The 21,585-nt window shown below is 37.7% G+C and overlaps 1 protein-coding gene across 4 annotated transcripts in view; it reads right to left on the reverse strand.

Annotated features, from left to right (window-relative positions):
• Positions 1 to 21,585, reverse strand: part of Alpha-catr (alpha-catenin related) — a 51,261-nt gene that overhangs the window by 15,860 nt on the left and 13,816 nt on the right. For 3 of the 4 annotated variants that reach the window (XM_070296663.1, XM_070296661.1, XM_070296664.1), the window contains exons 2-4: positions 9,069 to 9,258; positions 1,537 to 1,814; positions 1,146 to 1,388 (exon numbers count right to left, since the gene is read on the reverse strand). In XM_070296663.1, the coding sequence (XP_070152764.1) occupies positions 1,146 to 1,388; positions 1,537 to 1,814; positions 9,069 to 9,258 (711 nt within the window). Of the gene's footprint in view, positions 1 to 1,145; positions 1,389 to 1,536; positions 1,815 to 9,068; positions 9,259 to 19,165; positions 20,897 to 21,585 lie in introns of those variants that run through there. The other variant, XM_070296662.1, reaches the window with a different exon arrangement.

The raw sequence follows: 21,585 nt of genomic DNA on the forward strand, positions 1-21,585 counted from the left end.
AGCAGCAATTTATGTTCGCCATTTCTTACATGTATTCGCTTTTTTTTAAACGTAAATTTGATTCCAGGAAAATCAAACGATTTACGAATTACAATTATTTTTGCAAAGTTATTTATCAGCGATAATTAGATACTCGTATGTAAACGAGTAAAATTTGTACGAGTGAAATTCGCAGTTTTATTTATCGTCCGTTTCACTACTTTCTATCGCACATTTCGCTTCCATCCTCCCGTTATATAGATTTTTTTTTCTATTGTAGTCTAGTATTCTGGTGATCTTTTTTTTTTTTTTTTTTTTGCTATCGTCCATTTAATCTGGGCTCGTCGATTTTATTGCATATTTTTAATGTACAGCAGCATCGATGAACAATATCGATGGAAAGAATATGTTCGAATTTATATATATGAGCATAGAAAATGTTTAAAGTATATTATTATTAGCGATTGCGTTCACATTGATCAAAGACGTAATGTGTTGATAATTAATTGTGTGTACATTGCTATGATAATTGATATTCGTAAAGCATATTCCGCTGATTCTCCTCTACCATCTTCGACGGTCGCTTATCGATTTCATGCCAAACCAGATATCGCGCCATTATTTATGGTTTCTCGAGTCGTAGTGCTATAGCGGGATCGTTTCGATATCTCGTTTACAAGTTCTGCAAGGGTAGAGCGCGGACCAAGGTCGTGTTAAAACCGTACAATTCGGCGGACAAAGTCTCTTTGGAATGCTTCCAAATGTTTTCGGAAACATTTTACGCAGCCTTTTCTCTCCGATTCTCGCAATATGGTCATAATATGCGTGCTCGATGCAGCAGAATAATGAAGAATGTGTAAAGTCAATGTGGCGTTTGGCAATCGCGATTATTACGAGCATTTCTTGACATGCTCGTGTCTGTAATTATTTTCTCGTTATTAACGGTATCAATTTTGAAATTGCACTATTGCTATTTTGCGTTGTTTCATAAATTAATATTGCAAATAAGATTTGCAATTGATAAATAATATCCCGTAACTCTTTGCAACTTGATTATTCTGCTACTAAACTTCATAAAATTAATTTTCACGCGACGCAGATATTTCAAAATGATATTTTCATCGTCACAAGCGAAAGTTTACGCGTTCGAAATAAAAACGGCTTACCTGTGAATTCGAGTAGGATTGAGACTCGCTGCAGTCCAATACCCCGTCCTTGACGACATAATGTATCAGATCCATCGCTCTTCTCATTTGGCAGAAAACGGTGTCTCTGTTCTCCTTCGCGGACGGGCATTCGGGATGCCTTAAGCAGGTCTTGCTGGACGTGAGGAGCATCATGGTGCTCCTTTCTAGCACTTGTCGAGCCGCTGCCATCTGCGCGCGTCGCCTCTCGTCTTTGAGATCATTCTGAGAAAATGTGATGCGACGTTTAATTGAATCTCGATCCCCGTATTATATTGTAAAATAGTATTGATTAATTGCACGCGACGAAAAAATTATAATCAAAATAAATGATTCCGTGAAATATCGATTTGAACAAGAGAGAAATTCTCACCTGACGATCGCCCGTTAAATGCGCCAACTCGACCATCTCTCCTCCGAATTGGCTGAACGCCTTGACGAATTCCGTGAAATTCGAAACGCTCTCGAGACGTCCGAGACTGCGGGCGACTTTATCCTTGGCGTGGAGCAATTGATTGACCACGACGATGTCCGCCAGGAGAAGGACTTTCGTCACTGAGCCTAGGAGACATCTGGCAGCTCTCACGACGGAACCTCGGTCTGCCAGACTGTCCTCCAAGGCACATTCGCATAATTTCTCGATTGCCGAACCTAAGCGTAACATAATCGATTGCATTTTCTAATTTCATATATACAATACATCTGCAGAAATTAAAGCTTCGCCCGTTAATTCTCACGGCGAGAACTTTTCTCGCGAAAGAGAGATCGAACGAATTTCGCGATGGACGGGGAGTACCGATGAATTAAACATGTCACTTTTTTTTTTTTACCGTGTGTCACCGTAAAATCGGAGTAACTGATTTAATTATGATCGAGCCCCTCGACTCAAGTACGACGACTACGGATAATTGGGTATTCTTGTGCGCTCATAATTAGCTACTCCACTTGTTTGCCTTATCTAAACAATGTTTGCACCGAATTAGATTTATCGTTAAAAGATTATGCGCATAAGTAAGTTTGAATGGCAAAAGTGGAATTACCATGTATATTTTTCAACTTATCGGAATATGTAATTTTTGTATTTGAAATCTACAATATTAATTACATATAATATATTTTTTTAATTTAATACTTTTTAAATAATCGTATAACGTTTAGTCATAAAAGAGAAGAGAGAAAGATATTGATAAAAATATTTTATTAATTAAGATTTCATTTCTTGATAATGATATAAAAATCATTTCGAAAGAACAATATCATCGTGTAAAAATCATCGCAAAAATTGTCATCAGAGAGTATCTCTTTTTCCAAGACGCACTTATACGTACATAACATTTTCTAATAATATCATCATCGATCGAAAATCACTTGGAGCATGAGATGCGAGGATTACTGTACCATTAAATAGTTATTTCCTGAATTAGAGAGCTATAGTTGGTTCGAAGCACGATATCACCGCCGGCTGTTAGCATGTACTAATTGTTTATCGCCATTAAACAATATCCTAAACGTAAATTGCTACGGGGAGAATCGAGAACAATAGATTATCATGAATATAACATCTGCGCCTCTACGTCACGGAAATTATGGGAAATTATTGAGTCGATGTTTATATGAGATAGATGAAATTCATTTTTGTCTAAAAAAATTCTCGATTAAATTTTCCATCGCTCGTATATTGCAGGCTTTCGTTTAATACTATATTCGTAAATTTCATTTTTCTCAGCTTTAGTTTCTTCATCACCTCGATGTTTATATAAACTTTTCTCATAAACCGCTGCAAATTATACCCCTTGGCGGAGTTTGTTTTTCGTTTTAGTCGATGGATACTTTTCTTGTTAGTCAACGAGAAAAGCATTTCATTCTATGTATTACATTCTAATAAATTGCATGTTGCAAGTTTCAAAATTATCATATATATCGTGCCGTATAGAAATCGCCCTTTATTCTTCCATCTGCTAGTGTTGTAAGATCAGCCAGTTCGATACGGAAGTCTTATAACGTTTTATACAGATTAACTGTTACGAGTGCGCAAAGATCTTGACCTAATTTAAAAATAGTCATAATGCACAGATCCTACATACTCGTTTATCATCCGGCTGATCCATTGATTTACGGCGTATTTTTATAGCATATATTCCATATTTATAGAGAAATTTTATAAAAAGAGGTTTAAAGTTATAATTGCTATATTACTACAATATTAAATAATCTTATTTTATAGAACACGAAAGAAATGTAATAAACAATGGACAATGTGAAAGTGGTATGTCGTTAAAAGGATCTCTACTTGTTATCGGTTCTCGGTGAGATATTCTCGAGCGCAACATATTTTGAACATATCGCAGCATACGTCACTTATCCTGATATTGGTTCATCCCGGTGCATCCGGTGGATTGCAATTGGAGAGATTGCTCGAATGCGACAAGCGTGTCCCGTGAGTACACTTTTTTTACGATACATATAGGAACAAGATGCATCGAGCCGGGACGATCAGACGAGAGATCGACATTCGTGTTTTTATTTCTTGCTCTTCGTGAATGAAAAGAACCACTTTTCACCGCGCGTATTATTCATCGACATCCATGTCGAGATGCTATACGCGCTGTATCCGTCTGATTTATCAGATGGATACGAGAAAGGGCGGTGAAACATACGAGGAAATCAAATCACCACGTTAGCGAATTTTGAGTAAACTACAAATTTCTCACAAACATGTATATCGATCGCTATCTTTGAAAGAGCAATTATGCGTTGCATTACTCGCGTGATTAGGAGATCTGTCCCGCGTCCATAAACGAACCATTTCCTTGTGATAACAGCGCAATCATCATCACAGTAATCATATCAATACTACGACTTTGTTCGCCGCTGTTCACAAAATCATGAACTTTACCTGTCTACTGCGAAAACATGATGCGTATACCTATTTCTATTCGTCAATCCGTATTTCCTCGAGATTCTTCCTTATTAGAGTAATCCTGTAATAATTAACCAAATGAGAGATACGAAAGAGAAAGAAGTAGTTTTACACCGCAAGTCAGCTCTTCGACACGCGTTGAAATTGATTTCCCGTTTTAAAAAAATCAGCGAAAAAAATTTTTATCGATACATACGTATAATATTATATCGAGTTGATAGAAATATTTTTTTAATTTTTAAAAGTATGTACACTTCATATTTATTTGTACAAAATGTGCAATCTACATTGCTAATTTATGGCACCGATTTAATTACGTCAAACTACCGATGCATAAAATAATTTTACGTTACTCTAACTCTCTCTCTCTCTCTCTCTCTCTCTCCGTAATGTAGATCCGCGGATGTGCTCGCGGTGCGAATGGTTTTACATTAATGAAATCGCTATAATAAACAGAGCGGAACGACGTTTTATCATGATAACCATGATAACCGCGGGCTTATAGTTCAATGTCACTAATGACTTTCCAAGTTTACTCGTTAGCGAAACCTTTATCCGCGTTTATCATCAATTCACGGTAAATCGACTGGATATTTACGCTCCTTCGTTAATCGTATCTTGATATAACATAAACGATTTTCGTTTATACTTTTTTACGTAATACAAACGAATTTATTATTTCTTTCGGCAGTTTTTACGACGACGGTTCCGTCCGAACGCGCCTTTTGACTGTTCAGGTTACCAAAGAAGGTCGAGCGAATTTATGCCGCGTTTTTCCCAAGTGACACGTAATATAAAATCGCTCTCTTGCGCCCCGGTGTACTGGAAACATTTTTATCGTTCAGCTGGTTCCGGCATTAAATGGATTTATATGAACGTAGCATCGACCTATTCGCAATCGTACGAATATTAAATACACGAAGAATATCGCCGATGCTTAATTTCGAAAGCGCAAACTATTGTGGTTGTTTACACGATCGATCGGTCGAGAATATTAATCTGTTCGGTGACGCGACGAAGCGAATTAACCGCGATATGCATATAGCGAATCGAATTTTACATCAATCACATTGAATATGTTCGCGTTAATTTACACATGGGCGTTTTATTAACATTGTTTCATATTAAAACACGAATTTCAGCTTTATTGATCTCACACGGGAATAAAACAAAAATATCTGCCTACGGTCATAAATCTCTATACGTGTGCGTTTGTCCACACCGTTGTCGGCTACCGTTAATAAATGTTTCGTACGTTGACTTGACCCGATCTTAAATGGTAGTCGGGATAAAAATAGCTCGGGATGATGTGTTTACGCGAGAGGACTAGTCACACAGAGAGAGTGACTATACGAAAGTGGTTACCGTCTGACACTGATCGATGCAGTTGCCAGCCAACTACAAATTGAAACTACAAATTTCGCGGCGTGTCTCGATATTAGTCGGTATTTTCCCGTTTCATTGAAAACGCCCGCCGACTCTCCCCCTTTGATCTCGCCGTCGCGTTCGATACTTGGATTCTCGAACAATTTATTTTCACCCCGCGTCACGATATTTCCAGCTTTTATATCTGCATGTAACCGTTTTATTACCAATTATCCCGAATTTCAACTTCGATTCTCCGCATCTCCGTATCGCGTTTGATTATCGGCCATTTCCAGCACGACGACGTAGGACAGGGGGGGGGGGGGCCGCTATCGCCGTTAATAAGGAGCTCGATATTATTTTCGGCTCGACATTAAGCGTTATAGATTAACGCGCTAAAAGGCGCGGGCGTATAATTCTTGTAGTAATTATCACCCGACTCGAAACGAGCGCCGGATATATTAATTACACGGTGTATACATATCCATCACCATGCTCGAGTGCGTCGAGCAAGCGGTGACTCCAAGTTCACTTTGTATTCGCAATTAGATGGGCAAAGACTGTTCCATTGCGTTGCTTTATCCTTGCTGCGTATTGTCTCTCCTTCTCTTTACTCCGACGTATAAATTTGGCATGTCGCCGCTTATATTTTACAGCGCTCGTATTCCGTTATAGTGACTTAGCTCTTGTGCGTCTTCCCCATCGTCGCCGTTTTCGTGCGCGAGTTTAAGTTCGCCGAAGCATCGAAAATAGCGTTATCTTGGGAAAGAGAGCATAAATCATACAAGTATTCGGATACAAGTAGTCGAGCTTCTTCCACTCGATCGCGAGATTCGCGTTACCGCGAATGTAACGTGTACGCGATCCCTGACACATGTGATCATTGCATAGAGATTATTTTCCTATTTGATTTTTTCTTTTGAAAATGAATGATTCTCGCGATAATAAGCCGTAGCCCAACCTAAAAACCTGGGGCACACGTCGATCGATGAGAAGAACTATACGCGAGAATCCATTTGTATAAATTCGTCGCGTGCTGTGTCATAGTGAATCCTGCTCGCAGCTCTCGGTTATACACTTATGGTGCCCGATTTACACGCGATATCACGCGAAACGATTTCTTCAAGTCAGATAGGCTCGCATGACTTTGCGCGATCGCCAACGTAATATCTCTCGGTGCCCTTTCGACGTCATTTTATTATTTCGAATTGATACGTCTCTCGTATACGCTCCAACGAGTAATTTCAATGTAATTTAGTAAACGAATTTTCATCTTATCATCGAAGGAATCGATCTTTCAATTTCGCGGAACACGTTCCTTTCTCATTGTACGGACGTATGTTCGACCTCGGTTATTGTAACGAAAGCTCTCTCGGTTTATCATTTATTTATCACCGCTTTCCTTTTAAGCGCAAAATCGATGACTACGGAATAACTTGCATTCTTGCATCGGATGCCGCAAACGAATTTCCATTTCTATTTCGTATCACGCGCGTTGATCCGTTTTTTCCTCTTCAAATTACAGTTTCAGTTGCACTCTTAATCGAATCGGGCATCGTTTCGAAAACTTTTTTTTTTTTCCGAGATATTCAATTTTGCGGCGCGAAATATTTATTTCGCGAGAAGACCACCGCGTTTCTTTCCCCTGTGGTACAATTCTTCCCTCCGAAGAGCGAACAGGTGTGCCGGAAAGAAATATCCACGATCCTTACTTGGGCCGTTACCTGTCCGCTATTTGGCGAGGATACGACCGAGGCTCTTTTATATACGTAGGTGACGAAAAACCTTTTTCAAGGTTTAGTGAAACTGGGTCATCGCGCAACGCTTCTCGCACATCGTAGCAGCCGCGGGATACGCCGTTCTGCAATGTGCAGCCTAGCATGAAGAGATACGGGAAGATATAATCTACCGAGAGCCGCTAGACGATAAGACTTAGACGGAGTGTGACGAGTATTCAAAGGTCACGGAGTCTTATCCTTCGCAGAGCTTTCTTCCGTCTCGTGTGCGATCGTCTGCACAAGGCTACATACGACGGGTACAATTTCTTCTCTTTCTGATTTCTTTCTTCCGATTATTCGAGACGTTGGCGTTCGAATGCTTTTAATTAAGATTTTTCTCTTACGCGACGTAATTCAGGAAGATGTACGCTTTTACGACTATACTAAAACGCTTGATAGTCGCGTGAAATATTTCATTGCTCGCGTGTTTCTCTTTTCCTCTTGAAAAGAGAAACATAAGATAGCTAAGATACGCGCTAAAGAAGTACCTAACCATCGGTCGTTTCGCGTGGCACGAGAATCGTAAAACCGCATCCGAGGACGACCCTTGATGTGTTATTTTATTTCGAATTTACGCGAATCTAATTTTCGTGACCTATTTGACGGGGAATATTCGAAGGTCTTGAATTTACGACTCAAAAGTAATGTCAAGTTTAAAAATGGAAGAGGGAATCGTATATTTTCCATTTATTATTTCCCTCCATTCGTACGAATATCGAAATATTCTTGCTAACGAGATATAACGTGCAAATGAATTTCTTGTCCGATTGCGAGAGTTTATCTACGGTATAATTTTTTTTTTTAAATATCGATGAGAAAGAAATATCTGCTTGTTTCTGGTTCGCGGGACAAGAAAATGTCGAGCTTGCTGTAAAATATAATAAAATTTCTTCTCAAGAAATATATTCTTTTGCAAGAATACAGAGTTTTCAATAAAACTCACACAAACTAATATCTATAAAAAAATTTAGATTAAAGTATTAAGATATTTATACATTATATTATCGCGATAAAATGTAATAGCCGGAAGAAAGAAATTTTATTGCATTATCGCTTTTTTTTTTTTTTTTTTTTTTTACATTATTTGTATCTGCTTTCGCAGGTAAAAGTGGGATTTAAAAATTAGCATTTAAAATTTAGTAAGCGTGATACTCTTTTCAGTAATACCTTGAATAAGATTATTACAGACTACATTCGCTATACCGAAATGAATTTTCTCTTCTTCATAATCTCCGGGAAAGTAGAATTTTACATTAATTTACAAAATTCTTTCATTTATTTCCTCATTAGGCAATACACATACGGTTTCTCATAATCCCAAATTATATAATGCACGATGTTGGCATGTGTGGCGTGAAATACGCTAAGTTTTAATATGAGTTTGCTCTGTAATTGGATACGTTTGCATTGTCATAACTTTTGATTAATGTACTATCGTGCTATTCGTATTTGCATTGAATTTTTATTTATGTCATGCCGCATAATTTTCACGTTCCGTGTTCTATGAAACTCCCATGTGATGACAGTCGTTTTTCTTCAATGCGAGCAAATCGTAAAAATAATATATTTAAATATATGTATATCTTCTTACGAAAATGGAAGTCTTCTGATAACGTATAATAGTAAATCCCCGAATGATATTACGTATATTACTGCGAATATAAGGATTTAACGAAAATGATGACTATCGTAAATTTTTAGATTTTAAACGACAAAACAATGCACTTCCCGATTTTATTTCAGAATATATCAGCAGCCGCTTCAATGTTTTATTTATAAAATTATTTGCATTACTCCATCATTTTTTTAGGCATAATAATTATACGTTATTTATGCACTTACCGGCAACCCTCGCCTCCTTGCAAGCCTCGTACATATCCTGCTTGATCTCCGGGTTGTCGTCCGCGATGGTTTCGCCGACGGTCACGAATCTCTCGACCGCCAAATTTACCGCCTGGCCGACTCTGGCGACTGCTCGCAAGCTCCGGTCCGAGCATAGCGGCCGTTCTCTGTGCGAGATTAACGTGGAAATCTGTAAACATATTGCATTTCGATGAGCGCGCGAGAAGCGCGTTTCTCAAAAAATAAACTATATCTAAACATATTGAAAAAAATCATGATTAAACACAATGATAAAAACGAGTAAAGTAACGGTTAAAAGATCGTGCGGTTATATTATACATCGCAGCCATCTAATCAATATCTTTCTAAGACGAATAAATGTCTCGACGTTGCCTCGCCTTTAAACGTTCGAGTGTTTGCAAACTGTTTGCGTTCACTGGTGTTCATTAATTAATGTCGCATCTCTAGAGCCTAGGAGCTCCGATTTAAAAAAGAAATCCAACAAATCGTATGCGTCGCTATAAATCGCAACGACACGTGGCATTAAGCATAGAATTGTAGAATCCGGGATAGCTTCTGTAGCTACTGATACGTCGGAGGACCCGACGCGTCTTCTGAGCGTTCACGAAGTTAGCGTAGTTAGTTGCACTGCATTTTCCGGACAATCGAACGACGCACGTTCGTGTGCCCTCGTGTTCCTCTTTCATAGACGCGGGCCTCGATCGAAGGTGAGAAAAAGGAGCAATGTGGATCGATGTGGAGAACAAACGGCCGGGCTATTGTCTCGTCGAGAGACGAATATATGCATGCACTGAGGGTTGGGAACGTTACTCTATAAAAGTAACGCGTTACCGTTACCGTTACTTGGAAAGTAACGATTCGTTACTTTTTCGTTATGTTTTTGTTTTTTGTAAAATAAGCTATTAGATTATAAAATTATTTAATAAACAATATTAAATGTAATAATCTATGTTACAATTAAAAACTCTAAATTAGTCTCTATATACCGAGCCTTTTTTATATTAAACTTATTTAATGATTCTCATTTTTTATGTTAATATCTTTACTCTTTAATACACTTATCTTTATAGGAATTTAAATCGTAATTTACGAATTTCGATTTTGTCGAAAATTTTTATCAAACATTGTTTTTAAATATTGATATTGTTAAGAGTGTATTCCAATATTCACTATCGGTATTTGTAAAATCTATAATTTACGTTACTATAGATTTTCAGTACTGGCAGTGACTATCGGAATGCAGCCTATGACAGAAGGCTACGAAATATTTTTCAAAAATCTATTACATCTATTGAATAGATATAAGATAATAAGGAACGAAAAAAAATAACGATAAAAGTAACGGCTAATTCGTTACTGTAAAAATGTAACGACGTTACCGTTACCGTTACAAATAGAAAAAAGTAACTGTAACGGTAACGACGTTACAAGTAACGCGTTACTTCTCAACTTTGGCAGGCACGTACACTGTCGCCGGCCCGCACGCACATACGTAACTCCATTCATCTCGATTCGATCGTCTTATGCCCTTATGCGAATGAGAGCGGGGAATCTGTGAGGGTACGGTTTCGTTGCGTGTTGATTGTGTGCGGGAACATACACGCTTGCGCGCTCTGGATAAAGCTATATTTTACGCGGTATTATCTTACGTTTGCGTAATTCTATGCGACGTCGAAACTCGGCTGTAATAATATCGATTTGAGGCTAAATAACTACTATATATATATATATAATGATCGGTGTAAGCGAAAGAAGGATACGTCAATCACATCGATAAATTGCACGGTTATCTAAAGCTTAATTAAGTATTGTTTCGCTCACATCGATCGTTCAATATTAATGCTTTCTATCTTTTTGCGAAAGAATTAATAACGCATCGCGTTATATAGCGTTCCACTCGGAAGAGAGATGGTGCAATACAGAGAAAGTGTGTCTTATTCAGCCACTGTGATATTATTTATCCGGATCCTGCGAATTTCCTTTCCCAGCGGGCGTTTGAACATTTTTATTTTCCGGCCCGAACAAATTGTTCAATTTATACGAGCGTCAGATGAAATATCTCAAAGCATTGCTGTTTTTTTTTTCTTTTCTTTTGACGAATAATCCATACATCTCATGGCACTGGTACGTTATGCACTTTACAATAATTGTTTGCGATTTGTTATTATTTATAAAATGTTTTAAAACATCACTGTAATTAAATAATTTAAATAATATTTTATGTCTCTGGAGATATAAATTTCATGAATTACGCATATTTATTCAAATATCAGAATCATTTATAACCAAAATCAAAATTATAGATAGAGAAGAAATAATTGTAAAGCATCTCTCGCCTCTATCGCGTTATATTTCTATGTGAACATTATATTATATTTTTAATAATAGATTCCCTGTGTGATATCTATTGTTTGCAAGACACTAGTAACGAGGCCCGCAGAAAGTGCATATCTTGCGAAAAGTACAGTGTATTAATTTTGTATAATTTCCGTCTGTCGAAACTTCATTTTCCGCAACCCTGAAATTCCAATGATTTTCCTGCGAATGGTGCGCGAATAAAGGGCGAATAATTGAAATAGCGATTCGTTCTCGCAAAAAGGATCGATTGCCTTGCACGAAGTCTCGAAGGTCTATGAATTTATGTATTCGTCGACATGATAGTATTTCATTCCTCGTCGAATTATTACGCTTAATTCGGACGAAGTTCACGGCGACGATATCGATTCGAGTATTATCGACGATAGGGTTAATCGCTTTCACGCGCGGGATTCATCTCCTGGCTTTTTATTCGCGGAATTTTCGATATCCATCGGTGAATATTTCGTTGGCGAGATATGTCATCAATCCGATTCTGGTGTCGCGTCGAGGCATTTTTCGACGTATCTCCGATCCTTCTTTATTGTAACGAGAACTCGAGATTTACGTGACTTACGTTCCGTGACGCGGAGGCGGTTCGTGAAATTTATCCTTCTAATACGCGACGACTATACCTGACATTATGACGTACGAGAATAACTTATCCCGCGATTGCAGTCGTGACATGTTACGAAGAAACGATATTCAATATCTTAACCGAAATGTTTATTAACACTGTCGGTTATGAAAAATAATATATTTTTAATTGAAATTATATATATTTTCAAATTTTATATATATATATTTATCAGTTATATATATATATGTACTTAATTATATTAATCAATATTATCTGTCTTTAATTCGAAACGTTTAAAAGTTTACTTACAGTTCTACCTCTGCGATCATTCATCGACATTGATATCTGAAAAGCTGACTATTCATGTTTTACTCTTTATCAACATAATATCTATCGAATATGAAAATAAAGGAAAGATTTTTTTAAATTCTCTTTATACGGACTCTTTTCTTTCTTTTGTCAAAAGAAATTCGATTCATGCCGTCACGATCATTCAATAAATACGTTTGAGTAACTCCACATGTTCATTAACGTTGCAACGTGACACATAATCAGAAATTGTGTAATTATTCATAAATAGCTAGCGTATTATTCTCGTATTTCTAATTTAAATGATCGTTAAATGTACATTTACAACAATAATATTGTCAGAGAAGATGACGATTGAATAATTTATATTCTTGAATTCTTTTCTTGGTCCTGAAAATCTCATCTCTTTTCGAAAAGTGAATTTTCTTTGCCATCTCTTTCAGGTATAAAAAAATAAACTATTGAGATACATACATATTTATGTGTGGACGTGTTCATATTTCAAAGAAAGCCACGACACATTTTGTAATTTTACTTAATGCCCCGTCATATTACCAAAGTAGATATATGATCGATCTTTATTCTGTTTCATCTTTCATTTGTGCCGAAAAGTAAGTAACGAAAACAAGCTTTACGTATGCGAAACGCGGTAACGAAAGAGCGATGGGCTGCCTCCTGCTGTTACTTGAAGTATCGCTTCGTTTAACATTGAAAAATCGGCGCCCTTGTATAAGTCACTGAGAAATTCTTTAAACATTCAAACAAGGGAGTGTTAATGAACGAAATTTTTCGAGGTCGATATTTAAGAATAAATGCTTTGTGCTTCTGCTCTCTTATTTTAAATCGATTCATTTGAATTTAATTTATTTTTAAATAATAAGAGGAAACACACAAAGGGACTGACACACTATCCGCAAATTTTTTCTTTTTCTTCGCGCAGAAAAATATTTGATAAGAGCCATAAAGAGCATCCGATTTTATGAATTCTCTGTCTTTAATTTTCCTTCGCAAAGTATCTTGCGAAGAAAAGAAAGCTTAGCGATCGTGCTAACCGATTTAAATCTCTCGTTATGGCTGCACGAATCGAAGCTTTATTTGTATTTCGTCTTAATCCTTTTTTTCTTATTACGTTTTTCGATTATTTCTTTTCTCTTCTCTTGAGAAAAGAGAATATTATATACGCGCGATTACGAATTTGTAGCGTAGCTGCCAAGTTTCTTCTTATCCTTATAAAATATGTAGGAGCTTTCATTCTGTCTACGGTTGTCTGTTTTCGGGCTTTTTTTATTTCACTATTTTCTTTCTGGTTTATCGTCTTAGGCAAGATTTTTCGCTTCTTATTTGTTCTACGACAATCTAAACCTTCTGTCTAGATTGCGAAACCTAATAGCATTACGATGCAATTTTTTTTTAAATCACTTATTGTCTTGTCTTTTGTAAACGGATATGCATTTATTTATGAATACGCTGTGTTTCGACTTTAAACGAGATATTTCGTAAAACGTTCAATTTAAAGCGAAATTGACAGCAAATAGCGACGTGATTGCGCTGATGTCGCACAATTTGAATGGTACAAATTTTTCAAAAGAGAAACGTGTCAGTTTTTCCTTTCCAAGTCACAGTACAAGCGTTACTTTGTTAGGAATTTCGATGGTGCCGATCTTGCTGGCGACAACAGTACATAAGCAAAACATATTTTCTCTTCGCAAATCTCGAATCGGACAAGCGTGAAACGAAATGAACGAAATGAGCGAAAGGCGCTTTTTGATCAGCCGCGATTAGTTCAATCCAATTTCCCGTTGCGACAGAAAAGGGAGATTACGTCAATGAAATGGAGGAAACACGGGGTGATCGAAGGGTATAAATGAAAATTTACCTCTCGACCTACGAATGAAAAGATCGAAGGGCAGGAAATAAATGTCGTAGGATACGCGAGAGATTAGCTTAGACCGAGACTCCGACGTTGAAATTTCGCTAAACGAGAAATGGCAAATCTGTGGAAACGAGTTATCGGGACAATTTGCTCCGCTACGGACGATCCTATAATTGATCCAACATATATGAGCGTAACATTGGCCGCGACGAACGAATCGCGAACAAAGAGCCGGGCTAATTTGGAGAATTCAGTCGCAGTTGTCGAATGAAGCCATTGTTACTACAATCCACTGTTTCCATTTCAAGAGTAACGCCGCAACATACACATCGAGGTTCGGGCGATCGTGAGAAATTGAGACCATTTCACACATTTGCACATGTCAATTGTGCGGCAATTAAAAATCGATTATTAAAGTATATCTTCGCAAAATTAAAATGTACAGATCGAGATAATGAAATTTTGCGATACATTCCAATATTATTTGATTAATCATACATATGTATGTATATCTCTCTGCGGTATATTCTCGTTCCTTTCTCATACGAGAAGCTTGGAAATTTTATTTAAATTAATTTGTCCCGTGACTTATTATCCACCATTAAATGATTTTATTTACACGTAAAAGCATTTATTTGTCAAAAGCATTTAATGGAGCGCGCGCGCGCTTTGTGCGACGATACCTGTATTTATAGGTAATCATTGGCGAAAGTTCTATTGACGCAAAGTTTATGTTAGTTTGTTGAACGAGCTTGGTGAATCGCCATACAAAAATTTATATGCGTCATAACGCGTGATGTATTAAATTATCTAGATCACCAAGCGCTTATACCGAGTATACGATGTTTTACAATGGGTAGTTAACTTAAAAGTTAACGGTTGACAACTCGTTTTCTCTTAATGTCGTTATAAAAATTTTAATGTCCTATTTTTCAATCTTTTTTTTTTAACGGAAAAGTATTTTTTATGAACAATCAAATTTTTCTTCTTTTTTTTTTTAGCGGAAAACGTGCTCGTGTATTCCAAATGAAATTTTGTCGAATAAATACATTCTTGAAAGATATGCATCATGTATGATTTTTCATTGTAATTGAATGGCGAATCAATTTTATGAGGACTCCCTCCTCCTTTTCATATGATCCGTTCCGCCTAACGATGTTGTTGTATAAATAAAGATAGAGCAGGTCGGGTTAAAGTAATCCGTTTATCCGTGATTGGATTCCAAGCGATTCCGTAGATATGCCAAGATTCTCTTCTTTCCTCGAAACTGTCGCGTTGAAGGGGATTCGATTAAACATGGTACTTTCATGGCATATCCTTTATACGATGCTAATTTCGGAAATTTAAGCGGTCTTGTGTCAATTTTTTAATTTATCACGTTTTTTCTCACACAAATCAGCAAACTCTCCGACTAATCGTGATTTTGATATTATGATTGTTCCAGGCTGTTAAATGTTTACTTTTGTTTGAAATTAGTAGCGGAATTAAATATATCAAATTTCATCTTTCTATAAGATAACATTTCTTAAAATTCTATAATTATCTTCTATATGTTCTGCAATTATTTTTGTTATTATCACTTGACATAAACCATCCAAGTATGGGTTTTTAATTAACACATCAAATTAGATAAAGTACGATAAAATGTTTGTGGCGGAGAGACTCTCTCTACGAATGATACACTAATTTATCCGTTGAAAATTGTTCAAGATCGCAAGCTTTGTTGCGATAGAAGAACCAACTATGCCGTTTTACTATCGTGCGAATGGCGCATAAATCTTTCCGCGTGACTCGTCTCGCGAGCGTAACGCAAACCGAGCTTCCACTACGAAACAAGATGCACGATTAATTGCGTACTTTACGCAAGTCGCGCGTGTGTATATGACGCTAAAATTTTACGCGCTAAAATCATAAATAAAGGCTTTCGCTGAAGCGCGCCAACGCAATAATTTGCGATCTTCGTGAAAAGATTAGGCCGACACGTGGATTATGCGAGCTTGACGCAAGTGTTAATAGCCTTGCGTGACTTTAAATTATAAAGCACGTACAGATGAGCTTTCCGGATAAGTCACGCGTTTTACCGCTTTTATCCTCGACACCTCGCAACTTTATTAATATATATTAGTGTGTCTGTATAATATGTGTTACGAGTATCTTTAAATGTAATTCTTCAAATATAATTAACATTTTCATGATGATGTTCGTGGAAAAGCATAATATGCTCCGTTAAATGTTGATTTATATAAAGTATCTACATATATCATTTTGTAGATTTCAATATATTATGGAAAATCTTTAAAATATACATGTATTTTGTGTGCAATCATGTATTACAAAGAGACATATGATTTTTATTATTAAAATAGATTAAAGTGTTGAAGGCAAAATATGTACCTTTATTTTTTTCTATAGCGCAGCATCGATCGCATTGTGAATGCGATAATATTTTTTAAATAATATTATATATATATATATATATATATATATATAATTTTTGTGACAAGTAAAACGATTCTCTTACGTAATTATTAATTACTGTACGTTAAGAGGAACTTTTACCGACATCTGATTTTGTCGCAAAATTGCTTCAAACTCGTTGCTCGATGGACAATTTTAAATTCTACCTTGAAATCGAGTTAAAATTTTTATTCAGTCCTTCGCTTACGGCATACGAAATTGTGTGTTGCAAGAATAATTTCCTCCGGGAAAACCCGTCCCAATATGAGAGGGTTCGAGGGTTCGATAGCGTTTCATGTATGTAGAACGAAGTAGGAGACAGCGGGGCAAGGCTATTTGCAAGGCTCGTTGAAAATAATTCTCAAGAAGAGGATACGTAAATAAACATTTGAAAACTTCTTATGCTGATCAAGTTTCACTCGAACGAAAGATAAGAATTTCTTGCGGAAAAATTACAATTGTAATTCTACGCTCACGAAAGTTTGATAGTCGAATGAATTTATCGCAAAATATCGCGGATACAAATAGATACGAGAACTTTGGATAATTTCGAGAAATTACGGGAATGTTATTTTAAAAACGTCGATATGCGTGACGTCTTATTTTTGCTTCTTGCGTTCGCTTGATGTTTTAATTTGGATATCGCTAAATTCAATTACACTTGCTATCGAGCTGCGACTTTAATCGCATGAATTTTCGTTTCGCTCCTCGCTTCGACGCATACAATATACATATTTTATGTAGAAGGTAAAATACGTTCGCTTGTAAATATCGATAGCTCCGGGAAAGATCGATTATAACGAATCCACCCCATCGCAAATACTTCGAGACGCAACATATACCATACAATCCGCTCTCTTTCCATATGGAAGATTCTACCAGGATTTATAGCGAAAATTTTTCATCTATAAATCTGATCTGCATTCTAGCTGTTCGATTGTGGTAAAATATGGTTCGCGTTATTATATTCTTAAGGGGTGTGTCCCACAAGAATAACCTTAAAACAATCACGGTTAACTTGACGCTGATTAATGACCTTTATCGTTCACGTTCGCGCTCATAAAAGATCTTCCGTCTTTAAGTAATACTCGTCAAATGAATCATGATAACGCGCACTTGAGAATCGGGGTCATGTTCAAATAACGTTTTTAACCCAGAACAATTTCAAGATATAAATTATGAAAATTTTTTTTCTTTTTGTAAGTTTATTCCTACAGTTAATGTTCAAAGTGAGCTAAAGCGTAAAATTTTTCATAATAAAAGTTTATTTTGCGCTACTTGTGTAGATATAATGTACAAATAGAAAAAAAAAAAGAGAGAGAGAGAATTTGTATGCATTGGCTTCTTTGCACATTATTTCCGCGAAAAATCATCCTAGAACGAGATGACTTTATTTTTTAACTACGAGTTCAACTTTTGCGGGCATTTCCAACGTAATACTTTAGAGAAATAATGAATGCGCATAGAATTATATTAACATATAGATACCTAGTTATTTCTTCAATTTAATTCAAAATAGCATAAATACATTTTTTTTGTTTCTAAAATTTAACGTAATTAAATAACTGTCCTGTATTTTCTGTTAATTAATCTTTCATTATTTTGGTCATACAATATATTCGTCTATCAATATCCTGAATTCGGAATCGTACGTTTTTTAAATATTTTATTTAATTGAATTATGATTGAATAGTTTATGAAGAACGTTGTATTTTTGTCTTCGACAAAATAATTTTATTTATGGAATCACGTAATCCGTCCGAGATAAGCTAAGAAAAATTATATATTTAGAAAGTAAATCATAGTTCTGTATCTTTAGCTCGAGCTTTTTTAGACATTCATTAATTTTCTTCTTTCTATGGCGGAACAAAGGGGTCTGAATCAGCTTTCGGTTACACCAACGCGATAAATGACAGTAACCCTCCTAGTAAACCGTAACAGAGCGTACCCCTCTGATTCTAAAGAGACTTGACATTTTCTCTAACAATAAGTCTCTTTTCTCGACTGCCCATTTCTTGAAGAATTTTTTAAAGGCTCTTCATTAAATGATTAAATTTATTCTAGAATTATGCCATATATATCCGTCATATTTCATTTTGATTTATTTTGAGAATATTAAAAGGATCTCACTTATCATACGTATATTTCATCATCTTTATGTAAAGAAGCTTATATAATGAAATGGATTTAAGATAGCAATGTAGACGCGGGAAAGCGATGTAGTTTTACTTTAGCGAGTATACATTATATGTATGTATATATTGTACATTAGATTCACGTTTTATTTATTCACGTATATGCGCGCATTTAGGACATTTGTAGATGAGATTTATTATTATCGCCTTTAGTAAAAAGAGATGCGAACGAGGACTTTACGCAATTGAGCTATCGCGACGCGATGACGAGTAAAAAGAAATTACTTCCGCGATGGGATCGATGTAAGACGAAACTTATGATAATCCCGATGGGGGCTGCTCGTGGATCGTTATTGCGGGAGCATACCTGCTCATCGGCCATCCCGCCCTCGTACATGCTTCCTCGTCGATAATACACCGCTGGCATACAAAAGTTCAACGATACGAACCCACCGGGGCCCGATCTACAGTCTTAATAAGCACGACGATACGTCTTTGCGTAATCGCTTGTGTACCGTGTGTTAATTCTAATATATTGTATTCTTAAGGTCCTTTATTATTGTGCCTGTCACGATTGTTTTGTCAATTATATCTTCGTCTTATTTGCCATTGCGCTCCTTAATCATCGGCCTTTCGCTCCAAGTATGATGAAAATATATACTATGAATCGTCAACGTCATTAAGATATGCGTGCTCTTTTTTCTTATACGTATAGAAATATTACTCGTTCGTCTCTCTTTCTCTCTTATTCTCTCTTTCTTTCGGTGCAGGTGATCTCGTGTTCGTTAACAAGTGATAATTTCGAAACTCCTCGATATATTCCGCATTTTCTTAGGCCGCTTTTACGCGCGGCGGGCGATGGTGGCAACAAAAATAGACGCGCGTGCGACGGTTGAGTCATATATACAATATGTATAATATATATATATATATATATATATATATATATATATATCTGCAGGAAGATCACTGGTTGTTTAGGCTGCTGCTACAGGTCCAGAACTTGTTCTCCAGATCGTTACTCGGAGCCGAGCTCGCGCTTGCAAGTTTGCCGTCACCCTCTCGACGAGGTGCATGACCCCATCGACGACGAAGCAAGATTGAGCCTCTCTTCGCGACTTTCCTCTTTCTCTCTCTCTCTCTTAGGCCTCTTCTAATTTCGTCCTCTCCTTCGAACGATCGTTGTTGACACGCTATTTCGATGACTATAGTAGAAACGCTCTACTTTGTAGAGCCGAGGATCTTCTCTCCGCCGTCGCGACGCTCGGCGTATCTCGGGAATTCCGAATTTTGACGCGCTCCAATAATCGTTATTCTCTCGCCGATCTCTATCTCCACTTCTCTCCCGCGAAGGGAAGGATCCGCGACTTGAAACGAGGGATAGATTTTCGGAAAATCGGAAGATTACGACAATGTGCGAAGAGTGGTCGGCTTACACGCGGATTGGCGATTGATACTCGACGACGACGACGACGATTGCCGCTCGTTGTTAAGGGTGCACGACTCGCTGCTGTCTCGCGTGCGCGCGTACACAGCGTGGATGGGCGACATGTGGGGTGCGTGTGCACCCGCGCGCGATTTCCTCCGCGCTTTTTCTCCGGCGTTTCTTCCTTATAACTCGCGTATACGATTAGACGCTTATGTACGCGTCGCCGATGGTGCGCGACATGGTGTACGCCTATGCCTGTTATGTCTTCAGAGAATATGAATGCGGTTCGCGATACGTCTACGCGTATCACTTGCGCGTGTGCGCGCACTTAGCACACGTGTCCGTAACGCGAGTACGCGATACCCAGTTTGACGAGTGAGGGTGAGTGATTGAGCGAGTAGATGGAGCGTATCTATATTCAGGGAGGGTGGTATGTGCGTATATATATATATATATGTGTGTGTGTGTGTGTGTGTGTGTGTGTGTGTGTGTATGTGCGCGCGCGAGGACGACGAAGCGCGTGTGTCGGCTTCGAGAGAAACAGGTACCGGCCTGTCGAGTGCCTAGGGGAAGACTGGACTCGGGGAAACGGCCACTCGCTGTGGCAGGATCCACACGGGGAAACGGGTGTGCGCGGCTGTGTGGGAATCGGTCTCACTCCCGCACGAGACTTCCCACCCCGTATCCATCTGTCGTCCTCTCGCTCTCGCTTTCGCTCTCGCCCTCGCTCAGAGCTCAAGCTCTCAGTCTGCGTGAACGAACCAACGGTTGCCGGAGCACAGGCGCGTTGCTGCCCCCCCCCCCTCTCTCTATCTATCTCTCTCGCTCTTTCTCTTTCTCCGCACCGACCGAGAATCAATACGTCGGCAGGCCCGTACTTTCGCCCGCGAAATCTCAATTTTTGCTGTCGACGTCGATTCCGAGATTCGCCTTATTCCCGACCTTGGTCGTCCCTCGACAGGCTCTCGTGTGCCCTCGTGCGTAAACGCCGTCGGAGATGATTCGGCAGTGCTATTGCGTAACTCGACGAATTGCGTTTTTGCAAACTCCTGACGTATCGTCCGCAGGGGAATATTCGCTTTTTACCTCCCTTTCCTCAACCGGCTGAAAAGCGCGGGAGATTCTTGTTTCGAGAATTCGATGGTTGGATAGAAATCGGAAGATGGTATAGGGAATGGTAATTTTTCATGGCGGCATAAATTCTTGACGTCAAAAATTGTGTGAAGAGGAAAAGATAGACGAAGGAATAGATCTGATAGATTTATGTCGAACGATTTTTTTCATATCTAATCATTGTGATATATATATATAGGATACGCTTAAAAATTGAATATAATTTTATTGATCTTTGTCCAATG

Source organism: Polyergus mexicanus, unplaced genomic scaffold (genome assembly GCF_030449975.1).
Source record: "Polyergus mexicanus isolate NDT 795.1 unplaced genomic scaffold, iyPolMexi1.0 SCAF_5, whole genome shotgun sequence".
Classification (NCBI taxonomy): Eukaryota; Metazoa; Arthropoda; class Insecta; order Hymenoptera; family Formicidae; genus Polyergus; species Polyergus mexicanus.